This window comes from Blennius ocellaris (genome assembly GCF_963422515.1).
Source record: "Blennius ocellaris genome assembly, chromosome: 16".
Classification (NCBI taxonomy): domain Eukaryota; kingdom Metazoa; phylum Chordata; class Actinopteri; order Blenniiformes; family Blenniidae; genus Blennius; species Blennius ocellaris.
The window spans coordinates 2,873,356-2,895,540 of NC_137665.1; the positions used below are offsets into that span (position 1 = coordinate 2,873,356).

Genomic DNA, 22,185 nt, shown 5'->3' on the forward strand with positions numbered 1-22,185 from the left:
GTTGCCTCTTGCACATTCAAATTCGACGCTCAAACGATGTGAAATTACTGGGATGCGGGAAATACCCTTGTCCATATCTGCTCCACTCAGGCCTCCGCCCCCACCCCACCCCCCCCCCCCCCCCCGCCATCGCCTCGCGCAAGTCAAAAGTGGCCTTCATTGCCTTTTGGCGTCCCGGGTGTCGGGGGAACAGTAGAAGTTAATGGTCTCATTTCGGTGCAACGATCCCCGAGTGTGTTTATTCAAATTTCAAGTTGCAGATGTGGAGCTTAAATGGAAGTTGTATTTCCTCTGCATGCTGCATGGGTGTGAAATAACTTCTCTCTCTCTCTCTCTCTCTCTCTTTCTCTCTCTCTCTCTCTTTCATCTTTTTTTTGCTGTGTTTTGACCCTCCATCCACTTTTTTTTTTGTTTGTTTGTTTGTTTGTTTTGGGACTGTGCACCCCCCCCTCCCCCTCCCCCTCCCTCTTCCACCTCTACCACATCCTCCCTGAATCTGCTCCCTCTCTCAGCGTGGTGTATCAGGATGGGTTTTACGGAGCTGCAGACTTGTATGTAAGTAAATTCACTTCCAGCCAACACATCACCCCTCCCTCCCTCCCTCCCTCTCTCTCTCCCCCCCCCCTCACGACTCTCTCCTGCTCCTTTGTTTTGTTTTTTACTTGTCGTTTTCCTCTGGGGGTGATTCTGCATGTGCGTCCAGTCATGCGCTGCACAGAGCTGCCTGCATATTGGTGAATCCACGACGACGAGCTGTCTAAAAGCACAAACATGACACACAAAAAAAACCTTCCATCAATACCAGATGGTTTCATGCCAGAAGGTTTCTTCTTTTTTTTTTTTTACAAACGTGGGTTTGTACACTGGGGTCAAACTAGGCAGCACTGATTTTAGAATAAAAATATGAGTTTAAAAAAAAAAAAAAGCAGCTGTGACAGCACAGTGATCGGATGGAGGGTCTTGAACACCACTACAAAGGCTGCTCTGTAGGCGGATGCGGCAGAGCTTGTCAAGAAGCGTGTGTGTGTGTGTGTGTGCGTGTGTATATATATATATATGTGTGTGTGTGTGTGTGTGTGTGTATCCAGGTTGACAACGGTCTGTTTCTGTTCTCTCTATAGACTAGTGTTTCAGGACTCAGTCCTAGTCCCAGATTGCCTCAGGTAGGGTCAACTCCACACCAAACCCACAAGTGTGCATTGTTGTTACTACTCCCTCTGATCCTACGAGTCACCTTCCGACCTGGAACATGTTGTCTTTTAGTTTGTTTATTATATCAAACAATACTACTGCTTTGAATTTTTTTTGTTTTTTTTGTTTAGTTTTTTTTGCTGCGTTCTTCTACTAACTCACTGAAATGTGTGCGCTTGATTCCAAATGTGGGAAAGGGCTTTGTTTGTTTACTAAACTGCTAAATAATACGTCGAGTGCGTACTTATTTCTTTGCCAGCCTGTTCAAAAGGAGAGCCTGGTTCTGTTTTATTTTTCTTCTTTGTTGCCGAGTTTTGGATGAAAATGCTTCCTGACTGTAGGGTTTTTTGTTTTTTTGTTTCTCTCTTGTTGGCAAAAATAACGATACAGCTTCAGTCAAATGTTTGCATACACTTGTCGGAGACTCAAAAGGTAAACAAGACAAACAAATCCTTGTAAAATTCAGCATTTCGAGAGTTTTAATTGAATATAGAGAAGAAGACTGAATGCCACTGTCATGTGGAGGCTTTTTTTTGTTTTTTCCCCCCCCAATGCGCTCAATTACCTTCTGTCACCAGTCGTGACCAGAGGTCAACCAGCGGGGCTCCAGCCATTGATCTTAATGACCAGGAGGGATCATAGCAGGCCATTAAATCACAAATGCATCCAGGTGTAGGGCCGTTTGAGGTCTCCAGTGTGAGCGATAACAGTTTGAAATCACTTCAGTGCCAGTGTGTCGGCATTAATGGGATTATATATCTCAGTTTGTTTAATCAACCAGTGAAGATGATCATAACTAAAAAGCACTTTTATGCGAGTAGTTTGGCCGCGGTGATGACTAATCTTGATGAGGTATGCATACATTGAAAATAAAATGCAAAAGGGGCCCAAGAACGGAGCCTTGTGGAACACCGCCATTCAAATGAGGACAAAATTGAGACTTGGAACAACAGGAAAGGAAAACACACTTAAAGGGACATGAAACTAGTTGAAGCAGTGTCCAGGTGATCCTAACGTCAAGGAAATAAATTACTCTGTAAATTACTTCTGATCGGTTCTTAACACGACTTAGAAAACATTTAAGGGAAAAGTTGGGCTGGATAGTAAACATTAATCTGTGATGGAGACTTTTTTTTTCCCCTCGCAATTTGTAATATAAATGTGATTTATTCACGCAAACTTAACACAAAAAGCTCATAAAAGCTGTGCACACATTAGAAATGTTGTGCCTCCAGGTCCCGAGATAACAAGAAACCCCCCCCCCCCCCCCAATTCTTTATATAAGAACAAAAGTATTATTTCCTGCTCAGTTTAAAATGAGCCCGTCGTCATTAGTCCTACATGACGACTGGCGCCTGGAGGCGGTTCCTCTGCCAGCATAAAATAGAGTTGAAATCCGTCCTGGCAGCGGCAGAAATAAGGTGCCGGCGCAACTCGATCCTGCGGACAAAATGGAGACGTTGCAGCCGGCGAGGGAGGATCAAAGCGGCGCTGCGAGTTGTCATTCCCGACACGTCGGCGCTGGAAGATGCGCCGATAGTAAAATCAAGTTGGGAGTTCATTACACGAGCCGAATGAAAAGTTCCCTCTGCGAGCGTATGCAAGCCGACGACGGCTGCTCGTTTTTGTCTGGAGCGCAAATTGTCCCTGAAATTGGAAGCAATTAGAAAAAAAAGTCCCCGTCGAGACGCTGAAACGGAGAACACGGTCTCTTCCTGAATTAACCCCCCCCCCCCCCAGGGTGAAGCATGTGCCGATCAGCTGCTGCATGCAGGCGTTACTGTACCACCCCCCCCTGTTATAACCCTCGTGCCCCCCCCCCTCCCCGCCGCCGTCTCTGCTGTGCGTCCTGCAGGCGTCCCGGAGGATTGTCAGTGTTTCTGTTGTGCTTTGCTGTTTCTCCTGCTCTGATCAGGTCCAGATTGCAGTGGGATGACGCCTTGCTGCTTTTTTTTGTTTTGGTCTGAATTGTGATTTTTTTTTTTTTTTTTTGTGGGGGTGGGGGGTGGGGGGGGGTCATGCATGCATGCCGATCTCGGCGCGAAGCCACATCATCTTTGTCGGTCTAGACGTGTGTGGGTGTGTTTGTGTGTGAGACGTCTTTTTGTTGTTGTTGTTGTTGTTGTTGTTGTCCCTGACATCTTTCTGTTTCTCCTTTCTCTAAATTCATGTGAAAAAGACACAACGTATTATAACAACATGCTGTTTTATTATCATTGTTATTATTTCATTATTGCCCGTCACCACTGGAACACTCCAGCATCCATTAGTCTCCAGATTACAGCCGTCGTCCTCCTGACGTGTCTCTTCATTACACCCAAGTCTTCTGCTGACGACACTGCCAGGTTTCAACATGACCTCTCGTGTTGTGAGCAGTTCCTCTACCCCCCCCCACCCCCCACCCCCCACCCCCTCCCCGTTTCTACCCAAACCTCCACCCTCCCCGAGAGCAACCATAATACGATCTAACTCAACTTCGACAGTCCAATTTCTTCCCTCTGTCTCACTGATAAAGCATTTCTAGTCCCACGTTCAGCAACACGCCTCCTCTCCACACAGACAAATGCAATATTCTGGCAGATGCTGTTTTATCTAATGTAATAAATTACGTTTTCTTTGCAGTGGAGACTAGTGTTTCTTCCACCTTATTTTTATCTAATGCAATATATTATAGTTGTTTTAAAAAAAAAAAAGGGGTGAAATATTTCACGCAGGACTATTTTATTTGGGTACAAATGTCAGATTATTGCATCTGTGGATCTGTGGAGTCCCTCCCTCTCATGCACACGCCTCAGCTCAGGTGTTTCCTCCTTCAGAGGCATGTGACCGAGTCCTGTGTGTGTGTGTGTGTGTGTCTCCAGGGAGGCTACCCTGCTGCTGCCGCCGCTGCCCGCTGCCTACCGCTACGCCCAGCCTGCGGCTGTAACCGGGGCGACCGCCGCCGCCGCCGCCTACAGCGACAGGTGAGGTCATACGGGGACGCAGCCGCCGCCGCCCGCCCGGTGTGGCCCGTCGACAAGCTCCTCACCGCGTTTAAAGATGAACGAGTTATTTCAGTGTGGCGCCTAAAACGGTGTTAAGGGCCCGTTTCCACGGCAACGTTTCAAGTGAAAACACATGTCCGTGTTTGTTTTTTGTTTTGTAAACACGCCGTAAACTTTTAACACTTCAATTACAACGACGAAGTCGGAGGCAAACGTTATCGTTGTCGTCCCCGTTTTAGAAAAGTTGCCTTTTCCCCCCCCTCACCACACGGAGACGGATTTTGAACTTTTTCAAAAAAGTTGCGTTTCCAGTGACTCTGAGCGCCATTGTTGCGTAAGTTGACCCCCGAAATGCAAATGAAGTTTTTTTTTATTCCCACATGGAAGAGGTGTAAACGGGGCCTTACGTTTGCAGCGACTCCCGATTCATTTCTGTCGACGAAACAGGATTTTTTAATTTACGATACAACTCCCGGGTTCGTTCTTTTCGAATATGCCGCCTCTGTGTCGTCGAGACACTCTGATTTTAAAAACACACAGACGCGTTGCCGAGGGCCAAAGTTGAGTGTAAACCGGTCTGACATTGATATGATGTCATGCTCCGGGATCCCCGGCGTCTCTGCTGCCGTTCCGTGCAGGACGAGGAGGGAAATGCAGAAATCACAAGCCGGTTTCACACCCAAAAAAAGGTCCTCGGTGCGTCGTCCCAATATTTATTGTGATCGCAGGGCTAAACGCAACAACTCGGACAAATACAGTGTGCGGGTTGTTTATTTAATGTCAGGCGCGCGCTTGAATGACAAAGCGGCGAGGTGGGGACTCTCCGTGAATTCACATGAGCTGCACAAAGTGTAATTCTGGATATTGGCCCAGTCGACCGTGAAGCAGCAAAAAATGGAAATGAATAAATAGAAGAAGAGCTGCGGAGATAAAGACGAGCCTCGGTTACAGAAAAAGGAGGGAAATCATGTTATTTCACTTACAACTCAAAACGGTTTCCTGAATGAAAACGTGGGTTTAAATGGCTCAACGTCTGTAGATGTTTCAGATGTTTTTACTTGAGTGTTATTGTCAAGACTTTGTTTTTAAAAACAACAAAAAAAATAAACATTTCATTGGATTCATAGCGTTTATTATGAAGCCCTGGCCATTACCAGATTTTTAATTAAGAAAAGATTTTAATCTGGTGCTACAATAACAACACTTCCACACACAGTAAATCATTTTCTCATTATGCTTCTTTTTGTCTTTTTTTTTTACTTGATTTACTTTTCACACTCGTTCACCGACGTGACAAAAGTACTTTTAATTTAAGTCGTGTTTTTTTTTTGTTTTTTTTTGACAAACACCTTCAGTGAAGAGTCTTTAGGATTGAAGCCAATTCAGACTGAAAGTAACCAAAGGAGATTATTAATGTGTGGAAAGAGGATGAAAAGATGCGTGAAGGAATTAAAAAGGGCCGTTGAGGCTCACAGGATGTGCTCGTTTTTTTGTAAATTAGCGACACGTTTCATACAACATCACTTTCTTTTATACGTCCACGACAGACTCAGTGGTAGATTTGCTCCATACAGTCCCTTGTGGTCAACTGTGCATGATCAGACAAGCAGAGGCGGTGGCCCAACGTGAAAACTACAACGTTCTGTGTTTTTTGTTTTGTTTTAAAGTTTTGACCAGATTTCAAAACCATGTTTGTTGTCGTTTACAGTTACGGCGGGTGTACACCACGGAATCCGTACCACGCTTTAGCTCCAGCTGCTGCCGCTTACGGAGTGGGAGCCATGGTGAGAGAACCCACTGCACACAAAACACCCAGAATATAAATGAGTGTAGCTTTTTTTTTACATTAATTTTTCTCAAGAGGGCAGGTTCAACAATACTCCTCTAATTGACAGCCTGTTTGTTTCTCTCCTTCCTTTCCTTCCTTTCCTTCCTTCACGTGACGCCGCTTGTTGTCTCCTCTGTGTGTTTCAGGCGAGTTTATACCGGGCGGGATACAGTAGGTTTGCTCCTTACTAAAAAAAAAAAAAAAAAAAAAACACAACAAAAAAAACAAAAACAAAAAACCCACAAATCACACCCCAGGAATTTCACTCTGCTCCCAAAACCCACTTTTCTTCTCGAGCTCCTGACTTGGCCGGAGCCTCCCTCCATTTTTCTGCAGGCGGACTATAAGTGAACAACACTTTTTTTTTTTTTTTCTTCTTTTTTCATCTTGTGGTTGGAGAGGTCACTGCCACATCATCAACCCAGACTCTTTCTTTCTTTTTTTTTTTTCTGTTCTCTTCTGTCCGTCGCTGACGTGGAAACAAATAATAAGAAAAAACAACGCAAACTGCCACACGTTAAAAGCTGGAGGCTGCTCACTATGAACTACCGGGGCACAATTTCAGGATGGTTTTTAAAAAGAACTAAAGGAAACACTACGGGGGACCTGCAGCCAGAGAGACTTGCTTTTCCTTGTGTGGCACGACACTACAAACTTTCTCCCAAACGTTCTCCTCCACCGCCCCGATCAGACCCACACTCCCGCTCAGAGCCAAGGTTCCTCCACAACTGTATTTGGTATTTTTTTGTGTTTTTTTTTTAAATCTTGGCCTGCATGGAATACTTACAACTTGGCACAGCAAACGGAGAGAGAGGAGGAAAAGAAGGTACTTTTAAACACTACGAAAATGTGGCGGTAGGAATCCGCAGCCAACCGTCTGGTTCTCGTTTAATATTTGTGTAATAATGAGAAGGAAGAAAAAAAAAAAAAAACACTTTGAAAAAAATTTAATAAATAAAGATTCTCCGAATGCAGGAGACGTGGGACCGACTCTGGATTTGCAACGCTGGGATATCGACGACATCAGACTGATTCAAACCACTTTGAACTGTGTTTCTCTTGGGGGGGGGGGGGATGGGGGGTTGGTCTTCTTTTTTTTTTTTTTTTTTTATCGTTTCTAAACCGCCTCCTCGCAGCGAAACAAACAAACAAAAAAACACCCGGAGTCTGAAAACGACAAAGAAGGAAAAACACAAATGACTGTTGTTATTTTTTTCTGCTTTACCTCAGTTTTTCCCTCATTTGAAGCTGCAGAAAAAGAAAAAAAAAAAAACAATTTGGAGCTCCATTGCTGTTCGGCAGCCGAGCGCTAATTCGTCCATGTGGAAGACCCGCCCCCTCCCCTCCCCTCCGCCCCGCCCCTCCACCTCCCCCAGACTCCTCCTCCGCTGCTCGTACTTCTTCTTTTCCAAACACAGACTCGATGCTTCTCTTCCCGCCCCCTGAAACCGTCGGACTTCCTGCAGGAGGCGGACGAACACGAAAACCGCGAAACAGTCATTTCAGCGGCCATCAGCCCACTGGGAGGGGGAGGGGCTTGTGTGTGTGTGTGTGTGCTGTGTGTGTGTGTGTGTGTGTGTGTGTGTGTGTGTGTGTGTGTGTGTGTGTGTGTGTGTGTGTGTGTGTGTGTGTGTGTGTGTGTGTGTGTGTGTGTGTGTGTGGGTGTGTGTGTGTGTGTGTGTGTCGGTTCCAGCCCAGTGAAGCACATCGATACAAAGTAATCGCAGTCGTGTAAAAAGAAGTGGTGTTTCATTTCCCGGGGTCTTTTCTATTTATAGTCGCCGTTTTCAACTAGTTGTCTTCACCGTATGTAATTCTGAAGTCATCCTCCTCATCGTCGCCTTCATCATTTCTCTCTCTGGGATTCGGTAGTTTTCTTTCGCCGGCGCGTCTGAAGGCGTCAACGTGAGGACTGCTCTCTCTCTCTCTCTCTCTCTCTCCTGTGCCACATCTCCATACACCCTCTGTCTTCTTGCTATTATTCTATTATTATTATTTGCCTTTTTGGTTCCAAAGATTTCCTAATGAAAGCACATTTTTGGTCCTGATGTATTTCTTATTTCTATGGTTGCCTTCATTGTAGCCTTTTGTTTTGTTTTTGTTTTTTTTTAATCTGTGGGCTTGAAGCTGTGTTTTGAAGTCCTCCGCCGCAGTGGTCACCCTGGGAAAAGCTTTGAAGCCGCGGGGGGGGGGGGGGGAGGCTGCCGACGCGTGTCTTGGGGGGGGGGGGGGGATTTGGACCCCCGAGCGGAAGCGTTTCCATGAAGGCTTCTCGTTTACCTCTGAACGCCGCGGCTCGTGGAGCTTCTAGGGGGCAGAGCAGTGCTCGTGGGGGGAGGGGAGGGGGGGGGAGCGAGGAGGGTCGCGGCCGCGGCGACGGCCTGCGACACGTTTAACGCCGCCGGCTCGCTAATTTATTGCCTCTCCCCTCCGGGGAGCCGCAGAGGTTGTTTGTTACAGACGGGGGAAATCAGAGCAGATGCATAGAGAGACACCGGAGGACGTGCTGTAATGCGGCCCTGCTGGGGGGGGGGCGGCGGGGGGGGGGGGGCATTCTCGGTAAATTACGGTTGGGGGGAGGAGGGGAGTCCGAAACAATGTGGAAAGGCCTGGTGGCCCAGCGGTGGCCACCTCTCGAACAATGAAAACGACGCGTGGGCGGCGAGTCGTGGGACTTTGGTGAAGGTGAGACGCTGAGCCATTAATCACCAGCTGACAGGAACAACGACCCCCCCCCCCCCCCCCCCCCCCCCCCCCGCCGGCCTTTCTTATTTTCACTTTGTTTCCGGAGGGGGGGGGGTGGGGGGAGGCGTACAGTGCGGCCGGGAGCCAAGAGATTCTGTATGATTGTGAAAACCGTGTGCAGTAGGTCCGTTGAGTATTTCTTTGACGAGCATTACCTCCTTTTTTTTTTTTTTTTTTTTTTGTCTTATTATTCCTTACAAGTATTATTGGAAGTGTTGCTATGCATGCCTTTGAAAGAGAGAGGGAGGAGGAGGGAGATACTGAATTGAAATCACAGTGATGGTGGAGGAGGTGGAGGGCGGCGGCGGCGTTACAGGAAGTGTGATGCCGTGCCGACGGCGGCGGCGAGGTGGGGAAGCGTTAGCGGCTTCACTTATCCTCCCTCTGCCTCTCCGTGCTCGTCCTGGTGATCAACTGTGCCCCTCCCCTCCGTGTCCGCTTTTATTCTGAAAATTACAACCATAAGAACACTAGACCCTCCTGATGCGGGTTCAACTCTCTCTCGAGTTTGCTCACCCTCTGCTCATGGGGGCGCCGTCGCGGTCACCGAGCTTTCAATTGTTTTTGTTTTTTGTTCTGTTTTGGGTTTTTTTTGGTCTCCGCTAATTAGAGGGAATCTTATTTTGGAAAGAAGCACCGAGGTGTGCTCGTAAGAGCACGGAGAGCAGAAGTCGGGCCGCTGACCTCTGACCCCGCCGGGAGGTTTGTTTTTGTACAGCAATTAAATGAATGGGTTTGAATTGCATGTGAAGGTTGGTTTGTTTTTTTTGTTTTTTTTATAGTCGTCACATGCTTTCAAAATCTCATTTATCCAAGTGATGATTTCTTTTTTTTTTTAAGTGACATGTATTTTCTCACCATGTTTTATTTTTCCATCCTTGTGTCTACCTTCTGTTTATTCTCATTATTATTGAATGTATATAATAAATAAACGGTTTGGTTTTTAAACCCTGGCCTCTCGCGTACTTTCTCTCGACTTTAACCCCGCAGGAGCTGACAGAGCATGTCCCCCCCCCCCCCCCCCCCGATAATGCTCTTTCCTTCCCGTGATTGTCCCCAGCTTATCGTCTTTGTTTCCAGTGTTTGGCCCGAGTGACGTCTGACCAATCGGGAGAGAGTCTGAACAAAAAAAAAAAAAAAACCTCCGACCGCCCGGGAGATAAAGAGGCAACGTTCTGATTAGAAGGTGACGAAACTTCGCAACGGTTCAATAAGGAACTCTCCGAGAGTCGCTTCTCCCGAGTCGGATGATTGACGAGCCGGGTCACCGCAGAGCTCTTCCTGCCACCTCCGAAACTCTTGCTGTCGGGGGGGGGGGGGGGACGTGGGGGGGTCGCGGGGAACAATCTGGAACAATCTTTAATTGCGTCTGGAGTTTAATGGCTGCAAATGGGTTGGATGTGGCAGCAAACCTCATATCCCTGTTAATTGCTCTAATGCACGAGAGGCCAATTGCCAATTTGATGGCAAGCTCACTCTGAATAATTGAAGTTGGGCTAATTGAGGAGGGGGGGGGGGTTGCATCTATTGAAGTGGAGAATTGACCTTTGTTGGATGGCGGATCACTCCGGGCCGCGGTGGAGCGAAAGTAAACAAGTGTGGGGACCGATTGAGTCGTCTGGAGTTCTGCTGCGGCGCAGATTTAATCATCTCTGACCAACACAAGGAGGCGGCGGCGTCACAGAAAGACACAACTTGCCTCCATCCCTGCAGTTCCATCTCTTCTCGGCTGAGCGTTTTCCTTCTCATTCACGTCAGTGAACTGCTTGACACGCCCCGACATTGCCCCCTGGTGGGGAAACGACGCCACTGCCGGTTTGCAGCAGCTGCCTGGAGGTTGACGCTCCAGTCAGAGATCAATTGACCGTCAACGCGCCTTATGTGCAGATAATCAGTGCAAGATGATACAGATTTTAAGTTGGAAGGTTTTATTACTTGAAAACATTTTTTTTTAAATTCTTTTTTTACAGATTCATTCAAAAATCAGCATTAATATGTGCTGCATTGCATCTTCCCTCCTGTACAGTGCAGGACTCTGCTTGTAGCTTTGCATGTGAAGACGTTAATGAGTGATGGCAGCAGCCATCCCCACCGCTCTGACAGGACCCCTGTCCTGTCCTGTCCTGTCCTGTCCTGTCCTCCCTCCCCGTCTCGTCTCATCTCGTTCTCGTCTCTCTCCTCCCTCGTCCTTTCATCCGTCCTCTCTGCTGCTCACTGATGCCTCTGCTCTGCTCAGCAGTTTGGCACCTTCGAAGTGACAGTTTCACACCTCCTCTATCACCTCAGGCCTATTATATAGCATCTGAGAGTGGCACACAATGTGGGCACAACACACACACGAGACTCCTTTCCACTCAAAGACCTCTGATGTGAGTTTCCTGACAGAAGAAAGGTGGATATAACAGAAGCTGTCGAGCCTCGATGATGAAACCGGGTGCGGGATGAGTCACTGCCGGTGAGGAGAAGTCACAATCACCACTGGTACATTGGGAATATTGTTTCCTGCAACTCCAAAGTGCATTTATTTACACAAGGCTATCGGTGCCAAATGTTCCCATTAATCTGCAGGTGTGTGTGTGTTTCATGACTGTATAGAACTATTTTTTTGTAGGGACATCTCGTCGTCGTCCTCTGGCCCCATTTTCTGGCTTCCCTTTCATCAAACTCCATGCGGTTTCATGTTCAGATTGTAAGAAACTGCATTGATGCTGCAAAAAGAGGTGTTTTCGAATCGTCTGAGCGAATCGACCACGCACTGACGGGGGGGGGCGTTAATGTGCATTTCCCATATTGGCGAGTGGTTTTCAAGCGATTACAAGACAATTTACGCGTGGCAGTTTTAACTCGGGGAGTGATTTGCAGTTTTGTCCATTAAATCGCGTTTAGAAACTGACTTTAGTGGAACCAGCTGGTGCGTGAACGCTGGATTCTATGGACTTTAAACTCCTCGCACCATTTCTGCACTTCTGACGAAGCCTGGATCCATGAATGCAACGAATGAAAAGTTCTGATTTGGCTGTTTATATGGTTTGACTTCATGTTTTAATTAGCATCGGATGTTCTTGCGGAGTCTGTGCCTCCAGTTGATAGGAAGCTCACCAGTTGGATGTTTGTTTGTTTTTTTGCATAGAATTTTATTCATGGACATTCTCAATGAGAGTTCTGTTTTTTTTTGTAATGAAACCACACACGCATGCACACAGAGAACAATACACATCTATAAACATTATAAACGTCGTTATAGAACACGGTGGCAGACGTTCTCATGGACGTTTGGTTGCTCTTCTGGGTGAGCCAACTATAAAAGTCATTCCCAGGTGATTACGGACTGGGAGTCGAGGAAAAACACTGTTATTGTTGACGTTGTTGAAAAAAAGGTGTGTTTTCCGCCGTTTCCGTGGAAACGGAGACTTTTCGTGAAATTCCATCGTGGGAGTATTTTATCTTAAAGTGGCATTTGCAATGAGCCAAACCAGGTTTTAATCTCGGGATCAGGTTCGGGGTAGAAGTTTAGGGTTTGATAAAGCTGAGCTTGATCCTGCGATGTCACTCATCTGCATCTTTTCAACGTCTCAAACACACTTAAATCAAAGAAACCAGTAATATCTGCACAAATCTCGCTAGGATCGTATCGCGTTCAGGCGTGTTTGAGCGGGGGAGACGTCGGAGCGGTGAAGGACTGCGGGCCTGCAGGATTCATAACTCGACGCCCTCTGCAGTAATGACTGTCCTGTAAGACGCGGCACAAAATGGGATTTTAATCGTCTCCGTAATAGTCGTCGTAAGGCTCTTGGACGTTGGTGGTCTCGGGGCGCGGGATGGTGTAATCCTTCGCAGTGTCGATTTCCTGAAACACAATCACGCATTTGTCATGTCGCAGGAATTAACACCCCTGATAAACACGGCCATCGTTAACCTTACTAAATGACTTTGCCCTAATTACTCACACTACTAAAAAGGCCGTGATGTTAAATTACTGGGTGTGTAGAGTTGATTTTTAACTTTTTTTTTTTTTTTTCCCGAGATGTACTCACTTGCATGGAGAATTCCGACTCGTAGGGGGACCGCAGAGGCTGTTCGGGTCTCGAGCCTGGAGGGAGACGAACCGGTGCAGTTAGATAATTATCAGGTCATGAGAGGTAAAGCGTCGGGGGAGGGGGGGGGGGGGCAGCGCTGGGGTGTGAACTAAGTTTCTTTTTGGTTTGCAGCTATTGTCTCAATGTCACTTTGTGAATCTTTTTTTTTTGTTATTGTTATGTTTGAAGATGATTAAGTTCATTTTCTGACCCAAAAATATTTGAAATGAATCAGTAATGTCGTTGGTTTTAATCTGTTTTAGCAACTTTTTGGGGGAAATAATAATGTTAATACTAAACTGCGAGTGGATTCTATTTGACATTGTTTCTACTTGGATAACCACGGCGATTCTTGTACGGTAAAATAACAGGTTGAAGTTAAAAAGTCCTGAATTTTCATTTGAAAAAACTTTGTATAATAGAAAATTCCCCTGCAGCAGAAAGAATAAGATTTCAGTAAAAAAGATTTTTTTTTTTTTAAACTAGTATTATAGTGCCTGTGTGACGCCAGATCTTAATATAAACTCACAATACCACAATGTAAGGTAAAGTGTGTTGGTGTGTGCAGGTGTAGCTGTCATTGTGAGGACCACTCTGAGTTTTTTTACCCATCCAATGAGGACAACCTTGAACTCAAACAAAATTTTAAGACAGTGTTGTTCTATCTTTTGGTGCATGTTTCAAGACAATCCAAATAATTGCTAGGTATCAGTATAATTTCTTTTGATTCCCTTCTGCCACTCCCAAGCATAATTTGCCGCCTTTTGACTAACGTGAGCGTCGCCGCACTCACCGTCGTTCTCATAGCTGCCGTTCTCTCGCCCTTCCTTTGGGCTGACGAGTCCTGGGATGTCGGCGCTGGGGCTGGTCCAGCCCGCGAAGCTCAGCGGGAGGTCTTTGGACAAGGCCTCTCCCCTGCAGAACAAGGCAACCTGGGACAAGCCGTGCCCCAACAGCAGCGCCCAGCCATTGGCCACCAGGGCGATGCTGAGGACCGGGTCGTCCCACGTCGGCCTCCGGCCCAAGTCGGGGTTCCCCCGGACGAGCATGGCGATCCAGACCACCCAGATGCCGACGGAGACCAGCAGTGTGCAGAAGAGCAGTCCGCCGTGCGTCCTCCCCAGGTGGTTGGCGGGTCCCGTGTAGCTGTAGCTGTGCGTGCAGCACGAGCGGCACAAGTAGTGCAGCGACAGGATCAAGCCGATGGCCAGGATGCACATCACGTAGATCAGCAGCATGACGAACTCCTCCTGGCTGTACTCGCAGGGCTTCTTGTCCCGGACCAACACGAGGATCAGCCACTGGGCGGCGATGACGACCTGCACCGCGAAGAGCCCCAACGCCACGGCGGGCTCCCCCCAGCCCCGGGCGGCGGCGAAGCCCAGCAGGGAGAGGCCGCGGGCCAGCAGGCAGGAGAAGGCCAGGGAGAACAGCACCCCGAAGAGGAAGAGCCTGGTGGGGCAGGTCTGAGAGGTGAGGCGGACGATGAAGGCGAAGGTGAGGCCGAAGATCCCGGCGGTGGCCAGCAGGAACATGGCCATGGAGGCCACGGCGCCGCCGATGCTGTTGCGCGGGTGCCGGCTCGCCGCGCATACGCACAGGGACCACAGCAGCAAGCCGAGGAGCAGCGCGGCGCTCAGCAGGAAGCCCGCCGCCGCCAGAGTCTCCAGTACGATCCCCCACACTGCCCGGCGGTCGCACAGGTACCGGTACATGGGATGCAGTCCCGTGCCGCAGCCTCTCACGCCAGTCAGAGAATCGTTTGAGGGAGTGGCGGCGGTGATTAAGCTGCTGCTGTTCGACTGGCAAAGGCAGCTGAGAGGCGCGTAGAAGAAGAGGAAGGGCATGAATAAGTTCTTCAACGTAAAGGCCATTTTGACTCGGGTGGCCCACATGGTTCTTCAACTCTTCCGGTTACAGCAACTCTTCGCTCCTGGGAAGAAAAAACACGCGTCAGCACAAAGTGTGTACAGTTTGACTTCTCAACACTTTGTCTCAGAGGAGTCGCTGAACATAAATTGCCCGGTCTGACACCGGGGAATAAACGGACTGATATTGAGGATAGTGCAGCAGAGTTCACGGGCAGAAAAGAAAGAAATAAAAAAAAAAAAAGGCCCGAGTTGTTTGACAGTGAGAGTGAAGACAAAGGGAAGGAGGAGGGAGTGTATAAACATGCCAGAACAAGGCAGAGGAGTGTGTGAGCCGCGGCGCAGGCTCAAGGGAAAAAAAAAAAAAAACAAGTGGGACACGGTGACGCTGAGAACGAATATGAAAGTGACAGAAAAATCCACCTGGTGGATTTGTGGCTGTTCAAACTGGACGGATGTCGATATCCGTGTCTGATAGCTGTCGCTTCGTTCAGCCCGTCGCCGAGAGCTTCGTTTTTTTGTTCCTCTAAGACGACCTTTGGGTGATTTTAATGATGGATCGACGAGAGGTATGCCCCCCCCCCCCCCCACAGTTCTAACCTCTGGTGTCGCTCTGGTATTTCTACTAAATCACATTTGGTGGTCAATTACACCCAGATTCCAAATATCAACAGAAACTTCAGAAAATGACCCAGACGAACACCAGACTAACCTCCAATAGAAAAAGCACTTACCCTTTATGGTTTTTGACCAAACTCGTCAAGGTGTAAATTTCAGTTTCAGAAGTCTTGGCTCTTGTAAACTCAGTTGTTGGCAGTAGCTGTTTGGCAACTCCTACCCTGAAGACGAGTCCATGTCTTGGCGATATTGAAGCAACAGGAAGAGGAACGAGTCGAGGTCTGAACAGGATTGTTTCAACCCCCCTCCTCCCTCTTTTTTTGCATCAGCGCATGTGAAGAGCAGAAACCTGCACCCCTGATACAGTCTCTCCTTCCAGACGCCTCCCGTCTGTCCTGCTCTCACCGTGTCCCTCCCTGAGAGTACAGGTGAGGCTCACGCACCTGGAAGTGATGACAAGAGCCAAGCCACGCCTCCCAGGTATAAATCCTGTTTCCCTTGCGAATTTGCATCCTATTTGCTGAGAGCACAAGCCCCTTGATCCTGAGCAACCGGAGTGTCTCCGGCAGGTACGGTATATTGCGCTTTGTCATGTGAAACACGTGCTCAGCATGGCCAAGAAGCACATTTTTGTCAGGGCGGGTCTGAAGGCAAGTCAGGCTGACTCATCGCCGTCTCACCGGGACACACAACAGACACGGGGGGGGGTTGCCGTAGTTACCGGTTAGTCACAGAAACGACGGGTAAACTCGAGGAGTTGGCCTCGGGGAGAGTCGCGTCAAGAATAGACGGTGCCTCTGACTGTTGTCTTTCACAAGCCCGTACGTTACGCCTTCATTCATGCCTGCACAAGCAGAGTGTTCATAGGGTGTGTTCGGTTGAATCTGAAGTCACTCTTCAGGTCTGCGTTCACTCTGTGGCACAAGCCCCAGAGACTCACGGCTTTATGTTTTGCATTATCAAAGCTGCTTGTTGCAGGAGCAGAGCAAATTCACATATTTGCGCGATGTAGCGTGTAAACATTAGCAGCTACTAAATATTTGAAAGGCACTAATGGGTTGCGTCTCATAGAGGTATTTTTTTTGTTGTTTTTGTTTTTGCCAGTCATTCAGGACAGATTATGAGAACAGAATTTTTTGTAAGTGATCCCGCGGTAACCCGAGTGCCTGGGAAATGTTGACGAGCACCGACAGTGTTGACAGATTGCGTGCAGAGATGTTTATTCAGTGTTTGGCGTTGGCTGTGTCCGTCTCGAAGTATCGCCTGTTCTTTCTATGGTTTCTAGTTTGTTTTTGTTTTTTTATGACGGTTAATTTCAATATTAAATCACCTGTGCAATTCCCCTTATTACCAATAGGGGTCAGTCTCACAAACCATGAATATCCAACATACAACATCTAGATTTCCTATAAATAAGTTAATGTATGAGGTCAGTGTTGACATCATTGCATTATACATTATATACATTACATCATTACATTGATATTGTCCCTGTTTGGTTGATGTATTGTTTCTCTCGTAGTTTTCATAATCATTAAATAAGCAGTGTTTTTTTCTTTCGCCATGAAAAAGGCCTGCTGGCCAGTTAAGTACAAAATTACTTTGGAGCCTCCACTAGCCCAAAATCGACATTAGATTTAGTCTTTTAGCCTCTAAAAAGCAGTAATTAAATTTCTTTGAAATTCATTAAAGACTCCAATAACGCAGTGAGTCCAGGAAATCGCCCCAATGCAACAAGACCAGGTGAAAGCTTTGGTTTCAGCTGTTTATCAGTGTTTGTTATTTAATCTCTTGATTCTTCTATCCCACTTTATGTACATTTCTGTAGAATTAACTGAAACCTGGGTTTTCTGTAGAGCCTCCACGAGCATCACCCTCAGAATATTTTAGATTATATGTAAAAGCACCAAGTGGCAAGTGCGTGGTGAGAAAATGTACAAAAATAAAGAGAACGAACAACTTGAATACTAAAAATAAACACCTTTTATTGCAGCTATCAGGGCATACCGCTTCCAAGTACATATTTTGTGCTCAGGAACACAAGACACAGGTGCATTTATTTCTTCTCTAAGTGGGGAAGTTCGGACAGCAGCAGAGAGCGAGAGAGACGGGATTAAAGGGAGTTCCTCCTTCGTGTCCACTCGGGATAACTGTGAGCGTTGTGACGTCGGTCGTCACGGCTCTCCTTGGTGTTTCACAGCAACTCTCGTACAAGGAGTAGAAAATACAACGCGAAATAAAAGTGGGGAGGAAGTACAAAAGGTGAGAGTAGAAGCCAAGGTAGAAAGGTTCAATACTGCGAGCAGATTATATTTACATTTTTAACAGACTGCTAGAAGCAAATACAGGCTAGCGTTAACTAGTGTTTTTGCTTGCGTCACATTGGGGCGGGGGACGGGGAGGGGGAGGGGGAGGGGCGTCGCAGGTGGATGGAGTAGGGGTGGAGGAAATTGCCTTGAGGTCTTTTTCTCGTCTTTTCATTTCAAGTATGAATACTGCAAACAGCATCGTATTATAATAATAATAATAATAACCATATAAAAACAAGAACATGATTAAGCCTCCCCTCCACTCAGTGGAGTAAAGCCTGAGGTAGCGAGACGAGAGGGCGCTAGGTGGGAGGACGGCGGCCTTATGGTGGCGGAGAGAAGGCAGGGCGGAGCGGGTCGGGGGGAGGGGGGGAAGGCAGGAGGCAGCGGGCTTAGATGATGCCGTATTTGGCCAAGTCGCTGAGCTCCATGTCGCCGAAGGCCTCCCAGGGGCAGACGACTGTGAAGTCTGTGCCGAGGCCCTCCATGCCCGGGATGTCGTCACCGAAGCTGCAGGAGGAGGAGAAGAAGAAGGAGGAGGAGGAGGAGGGTCAGACGTTGCGTTTCTACGAAGTCCTTTCAGACGGTAGCTCCATGGGAGACGGGATTCTTACCCCTTCTGGCCCGGCTTGGGGGCTTTGCTCTTGAATGTGCGAGTCTGCCTCTGCTTGAACTTGGGCGGTCCCTTCTTGGGCGTGGTGGGGCCCGTCGACCCGCCAGGGGCCAGGGCGCTTCCTGCAGGGGGCGCCGAGTTCATGTCTGCTAACGGTCACTAAGAAAAAGCAGGAAAAGCAAAGCGTCAGGACTTGTGTGTGACCCCCCATCCTCCCCCTTCCCGACTTCTTCTGCTGAGCCCGTTTCCCTCCTAATCTCAATCAGTGGAGATTAGAACAGATTACGCTGAACAGCCGGATTAGCTCTAATCCCGCTATGATCCCCCGGGACACTAATTGTCCTTGTTGGACAGCAGGAATGCCGCGTGCAATACGGAAACAACCTTTATTCTTGACCTCAAACTTTTCCATGAGCTCAGACTTCCACTCGGCTGCTTAATTCCTCTCAGAAGAATTTCCCGGATCGCCTCCTCACGCTGCGTTCTCTCTTGATTTCCGACGGCCAATCTCGTGAACAAGGCATCCCTGTTTGTTCCCCTTGTCCTCCTCTCAAACCCCATCGTCCCGGCTAATCCCCACTTTCTCACCCCCGTTCCTCTGGTAATCCCGTTGTGGCCACTTCCAAAGCTCAGAAAACACCGATTTCTTCTTTTTTTTGCACGCTACGTAACCCAGACCTACGCAGCGCTGCAGATCTGTGCAAGAGTTTCTCCTTGAGCACATCAACTTGCAGCTCTCGTGTGAGAAGATGCTGCAGATTGCGCTGCGACGAGGCGCCGCGGCGGGTCATTAGCCATCTGTCTGCCGCCGAAGTCAATCCTCTTTACACAAGCGCGTTACAAATCACCCACACCTGTTCCCCTCGTTCCACTTCCAGTCGGGTCTTTTCATCGTTCGCCTTTTCTTCAGCAATGAAAACTTTTTGACTTTTAGATGGAACCTCTTTCCAAAACTTGCTCCATTTTCAATTACTTTTTTTGTGCTCAGTAAGAAATAACGTTTTGGCTACGTCAGCTTTGTTCTCGTCACTGTAAACGCAAGTTGCATGAGCGACATAGTTTAATTAAGAAAATCCGGAACACTGCACGGTTTCTTCACCCTCAGTTTTTCTACCGACGTCGTTCTTTCCCTCATTCCATTGACGCTCATTGCTTTCGGCTCCGTCCTCAAACAGCATCAAGATCCCGCAGCAGCAGTCGTGTTTAAAAGCGCAAAGTCAAATAGCTTGAGTCAGCTGAGTGGCGGTGTGCCGCTCGCCCTCACCTCAGGTCGCGGATATCCCAAGAGGCCGCTTCCAGTCGCTGCTCGGAGTCTCTTCCTTCGCCGCCTTGAATTTGTGAGTTGCGGTGACGCTGCCGCTCCTTTTATATCGTCACCTCTAATCCCAAATCGCCCCTCTTTCCAGTCACATGTCCACCGGGAAAGGTCATCCAAACCTCGACACGAATCTGGTTGTGCGCCGCCCCGCCCCTCCCCCCCTCCCTCTGGTTCTTGGTGTCCTTGTTCCCGCCGCCCCTCCCTGAGCCTGTACCATCGCTCGCCGTGACGTGTCAAAGATCAATCTCCCAGGATTTTCATCTGGCTTATCCGCCTAAATCTGAGACGGGCTGGCGGTCGCGTTTCAGTTCCATGTGACGCTCTCTGATCACATGCGGGGCCTCGTCAGCTCATTTGTCCGGAAAACAAAGCCCCGGCTATTTAAAGTGCCGATTCCTACGACGCTGTAAACAACCTGACTTGCGTGGCTCTTCGTGAAAAACATCTGCGGACGTGTTTCATTCTCATTTGCTTCTTGTGTGTTTGTGTTGAGAGAGAAACTTGAATGCAGGCGCTGTTTGAAGCGTTTAATCAGCTTCAGGCTCACTGCAGGAAATCCATAACCTTTTCTCTGTGTCTCGTTATTACACCAACATTTTTAGGGACGTGCACTGGATGAACCTGTTTGTTTTTGGATCGGATGGGATTTTGACACATTTGCAAGAACTGTACTACCCAGAGCTTCTATAAATATACGTTATAGCGCCACAGCAGGAGTCTGGCCACCGAGCTGCAGGACTTTAAACTGATAAACACCAGCCACTTACTAAGAAGCACTAGAAACTCAAAGAGACGCTGCGGTTTGGTCAAACAAGAAAACGTCTTTGCTGTCATATAGTTTCTTCATAATATTATTTTTGCCTGATAAAGTTTCTTCATTAGATGTAAAAAAAAAAAAAAAAAACCTCATAGCACTTTGTAAACAGAGAGAACTAAAGCACATATTTGTAATGTAGTTTATTACTTTATGTTATGAAAGAAGAACCTTGTAAATAAGCCGTAGACGACTGGTTGAGCTGCCGGTGGCCACAGTGAGACCAAAATGTTGATCTAAAGGGAGGATCCCAGATTAGTCTGTTTTGAAGCAAGATAAATACGGAGAACATCCAAATGAGCAAGAAGAAGACACATTCACTTAAAAGTCATTCAGTCGTCCAGTTAGTCAATTTACACACACAAATCATTTCAGTTCAGGGAACACATGAAGCTCATTTAATCTCGAGTGAGCCGGTTTTATTGTTTGGCACCCCTATTTTTTTTTTTCATCAATTCATCCTGAACATGCAAACGACATCGTTTTCAACTCTTTTTTTTTTTTTTTTTTGCCATTTGTTGTAAATATGAAACTTTTTCAGAAATAAAAATGCAAAAACGAAGCATTTTCACTTCAAACGTTAGCTTCAAAGAGTGAAGTGGAGCGCACAGGCTTTGTTTTTGGCAAAAAAGAACTAAATGAAAATGATTCTTAAAAAGCTCTTTTTGGTGACTTTTGAACTATCAATGTTGTATTTTAGCTCAATGGGAGAAAATCAAAAGGAAATTTTTTTTTTTTTTATCCTGTGTTCATAGGAAAGTGTTGCGATTTCGTCGTGGCGGCGAAGGATTGAGGCCGACGGCGTTCTGCACCGTGAGGCTTTCAGGACAGGACGGTGGATAAGCCTCTTTGGGAGCACGTAGCCTCCACGCTCACAGCGGAGGCGGCTTCTTTTAAAGCCCACTGCCATTTTTTTTCTTTTCTTTTTAAATCTACGGGTTTCCCCCGATCATAAATCTCTCTCCCGCATCACAAATCTAGCGGAACCAAAAACGTGTGAAAAGCTCTGGATCCTTCACGTCGGTGACTCTGCGTCACACGGGTCAGGTCACCTGCCTCCGTCGCACCGGTGCAGTGAAAAGCTTTGCGGGCCGTGCTGCTGTGATCACCGCTAACACCATGAGCTTGTTTATCTGTGGCCTCTTTGACCCGCGCTGGCACGTCTTTAACGCCGCCTCCGTGAAACGTAACGCCACTGAACCGAGCTGAACCGAGCGTGTGTGTGTGTGTGTGTGTGTGTTGACATATCTCCCGGGGTCAGTGTGTCAAGTCTCGCAGTCTCGGACCCCCCCCCCCCCCCGCCGCTCTGTCTGGGTCCCGACACCTACTAATGAGATTAAAGGAACCGGAAAATAAGTGGCACAGGGGTTAGAAATATCGACGCAACAAGGGGAAGGACTGGACGTTTTTTACAGCTTGTCAGATTGACGGAAACGCGAGTTCAGTACGACTTCAGAGGACAGATCTGCTCTTTCACCATGGTCCCCCCCCCCCCCCCCCCCCCCCGAATGTGCGTTGAGAGGAAGCGCGGTGCCGACGAACCTCCAGTACATACGATCCTCCGCGCCGCACAAGAAGTTCAAACAGGCCGTGAGCAGCTATTCCCAACAACCAGGGAAAAAAAAAAAAAAAAGAAGGTCTAGACGGGAGGAAGCCACAGTCGCCAGCGTCGCTCCAGATGCTGAACTTACACTTTGTATACGAGGCGAATTTATATGTTTGAATTTCATCGCAGGTTTAAATTTAAAGCCGGCAGAAGAAGAAGAAGAAGGAAAAAAAAAAAACGTGACTTTTAACACAAACACAACAGTGTGTTCAAGC

The 22,185-nt window shown here is 47.7% G+C and overlaps 3 protein-coding genes across 3 annotated transcripts; 1 reads left to right on the forward strand and 2 right to left on the reverse strand.

Moving 5' to 3' along the window:
- The first annotated feature begins 508 nt into the window (after positions 1-508).
- LOC308140922 (RNA binding protein fox-1 homolog 2-like) lies at positions 509-7,553 on the forward strand. Its single transcript, XM_080510893.1, has 5 exons — positions 509-555; positions 1,122-1,163; positions 4,053-4,154; positions 5,884-5,959; positions 6,150-7,553. Exons 1-5 carry the CDS (start codon positions 527-529, stop codon positions 6,192-6,194), a joined length of 294 nt encoding a protein of 97 aa, XP_080367019.1. The 5' UTR covers positions 509-526; the 3' UTR covers positions 6,195-7,553.
- Positions 7,554-10,671: 3,118 nt separating this feature from the next.
- Positions 10,672-15,792, reverse strand: LOC308141963 (retinoic acid-induced protein 3). The gene is made up of 4 exons (XM_080512238.1): positions 15,427-15,792; positions 13,618-14,757; positions 12,783-12,838; positions 10,672-12,595 (listed from the first exon to the last, which is right to left on the reverse strand). Exons 2-4 carry the CDS (start codon positions 14,717-14,719, stop codon positions 12,506-12,508), a joined length of 1,248 nt encoding a protein of 415 aa, XP_080368364.1. The 5' UTR covers positions 14,720-14,757; positions 15,427-15,792; the 3' UTR covers positions 10,672-12,505.
- Positions 15,793-17,281: 1,489 nt separating this feature from the next.
- Positions 17,282-19,561, reverse strand: pde6hb (phosphodiesterase 6H, cGMP-specific, cone, gamma, paralog b). The gene is made up of 3 exons (XM_080511159.1): positions 19,497-19,561; positions 18,234-18,391; positions 17,282-18,129 (listed from the first exon to the last, which is right to left on the reverse strand). Exons 2-3 carry the CDS (start codon positions 18,374-18,376, stop codon positions 18,012-18,014), a joined length of 261 nt encoding a protein of 86 aa, XP_080367285.1. The 5' UTR covers positions 18,377-18,391; positions 19,497-19,561; the 3' UTR covers positions 17,282-18,011.
- Positions 19,562-22,185: the final 2,624 nt, after the last annotated feature.

Excerpts from the sequence above, each read along its gene's own strand:
- pde6hb (XM_080511159.1), bottom strand. The coding sequence starts at position 18,376 with ATGAACTCGGCGCCCCCTGCAGGAAGCGCCCTGGCCCCTGGCGGGTCG. Across the intron at positions 18,130-18,233 it reads CCCAAGCCGGGCCAGAAGGG|CTTCGGTGACGACATCCCGG; the intron begins GTAAGAATCCCG and ends CTCCTCCTGCAG.
- LOC308141963 (XM_080512238.1), bottom strand. The coding sequence starts at position 14,719 with ATGTGGGCCACCCGAGTCAAAATGGCCTTTACGTTGAAGAACTTATTC. Across the intron at positions 12,839-13,617 it reads CGGCAGCTATGAGAACGACG|GCTCGAGACCCGAACAGCCT; the intron begins GTGAGTGCGGCG and ends GTCTCCCTCCAG. Across the intron at positions 12,596-12,782 it reads AGTCGGAATTCTCCATGCAA|GAAATCGACACTGCGAAGGA; the intron begins GTGAGTACATCT and ends ATTGTGTTTCAG.
- LOC308140922 (XM_080510893.1), top strand. The coding sequence starts at position 527 with ATGGGTTTTACGGAGCTGCAGACTTGTAT. Across the intron at positions 4,155-5,883 it reads GCCGCCGCCTACAGCGACAG|TTACGGCGGGTGTACACCAC; the intron begins GTGAGGTCATAC and ends TGTCGTTTACAG. Across the intron at positions 5,960-6,149 it reads CTTACGGAGTGGGAGCCATG|GCGAGTTTATACCGGGCGGG; the intron begins GTGAGAGAACCC and ends TGTGTGTTTCAG.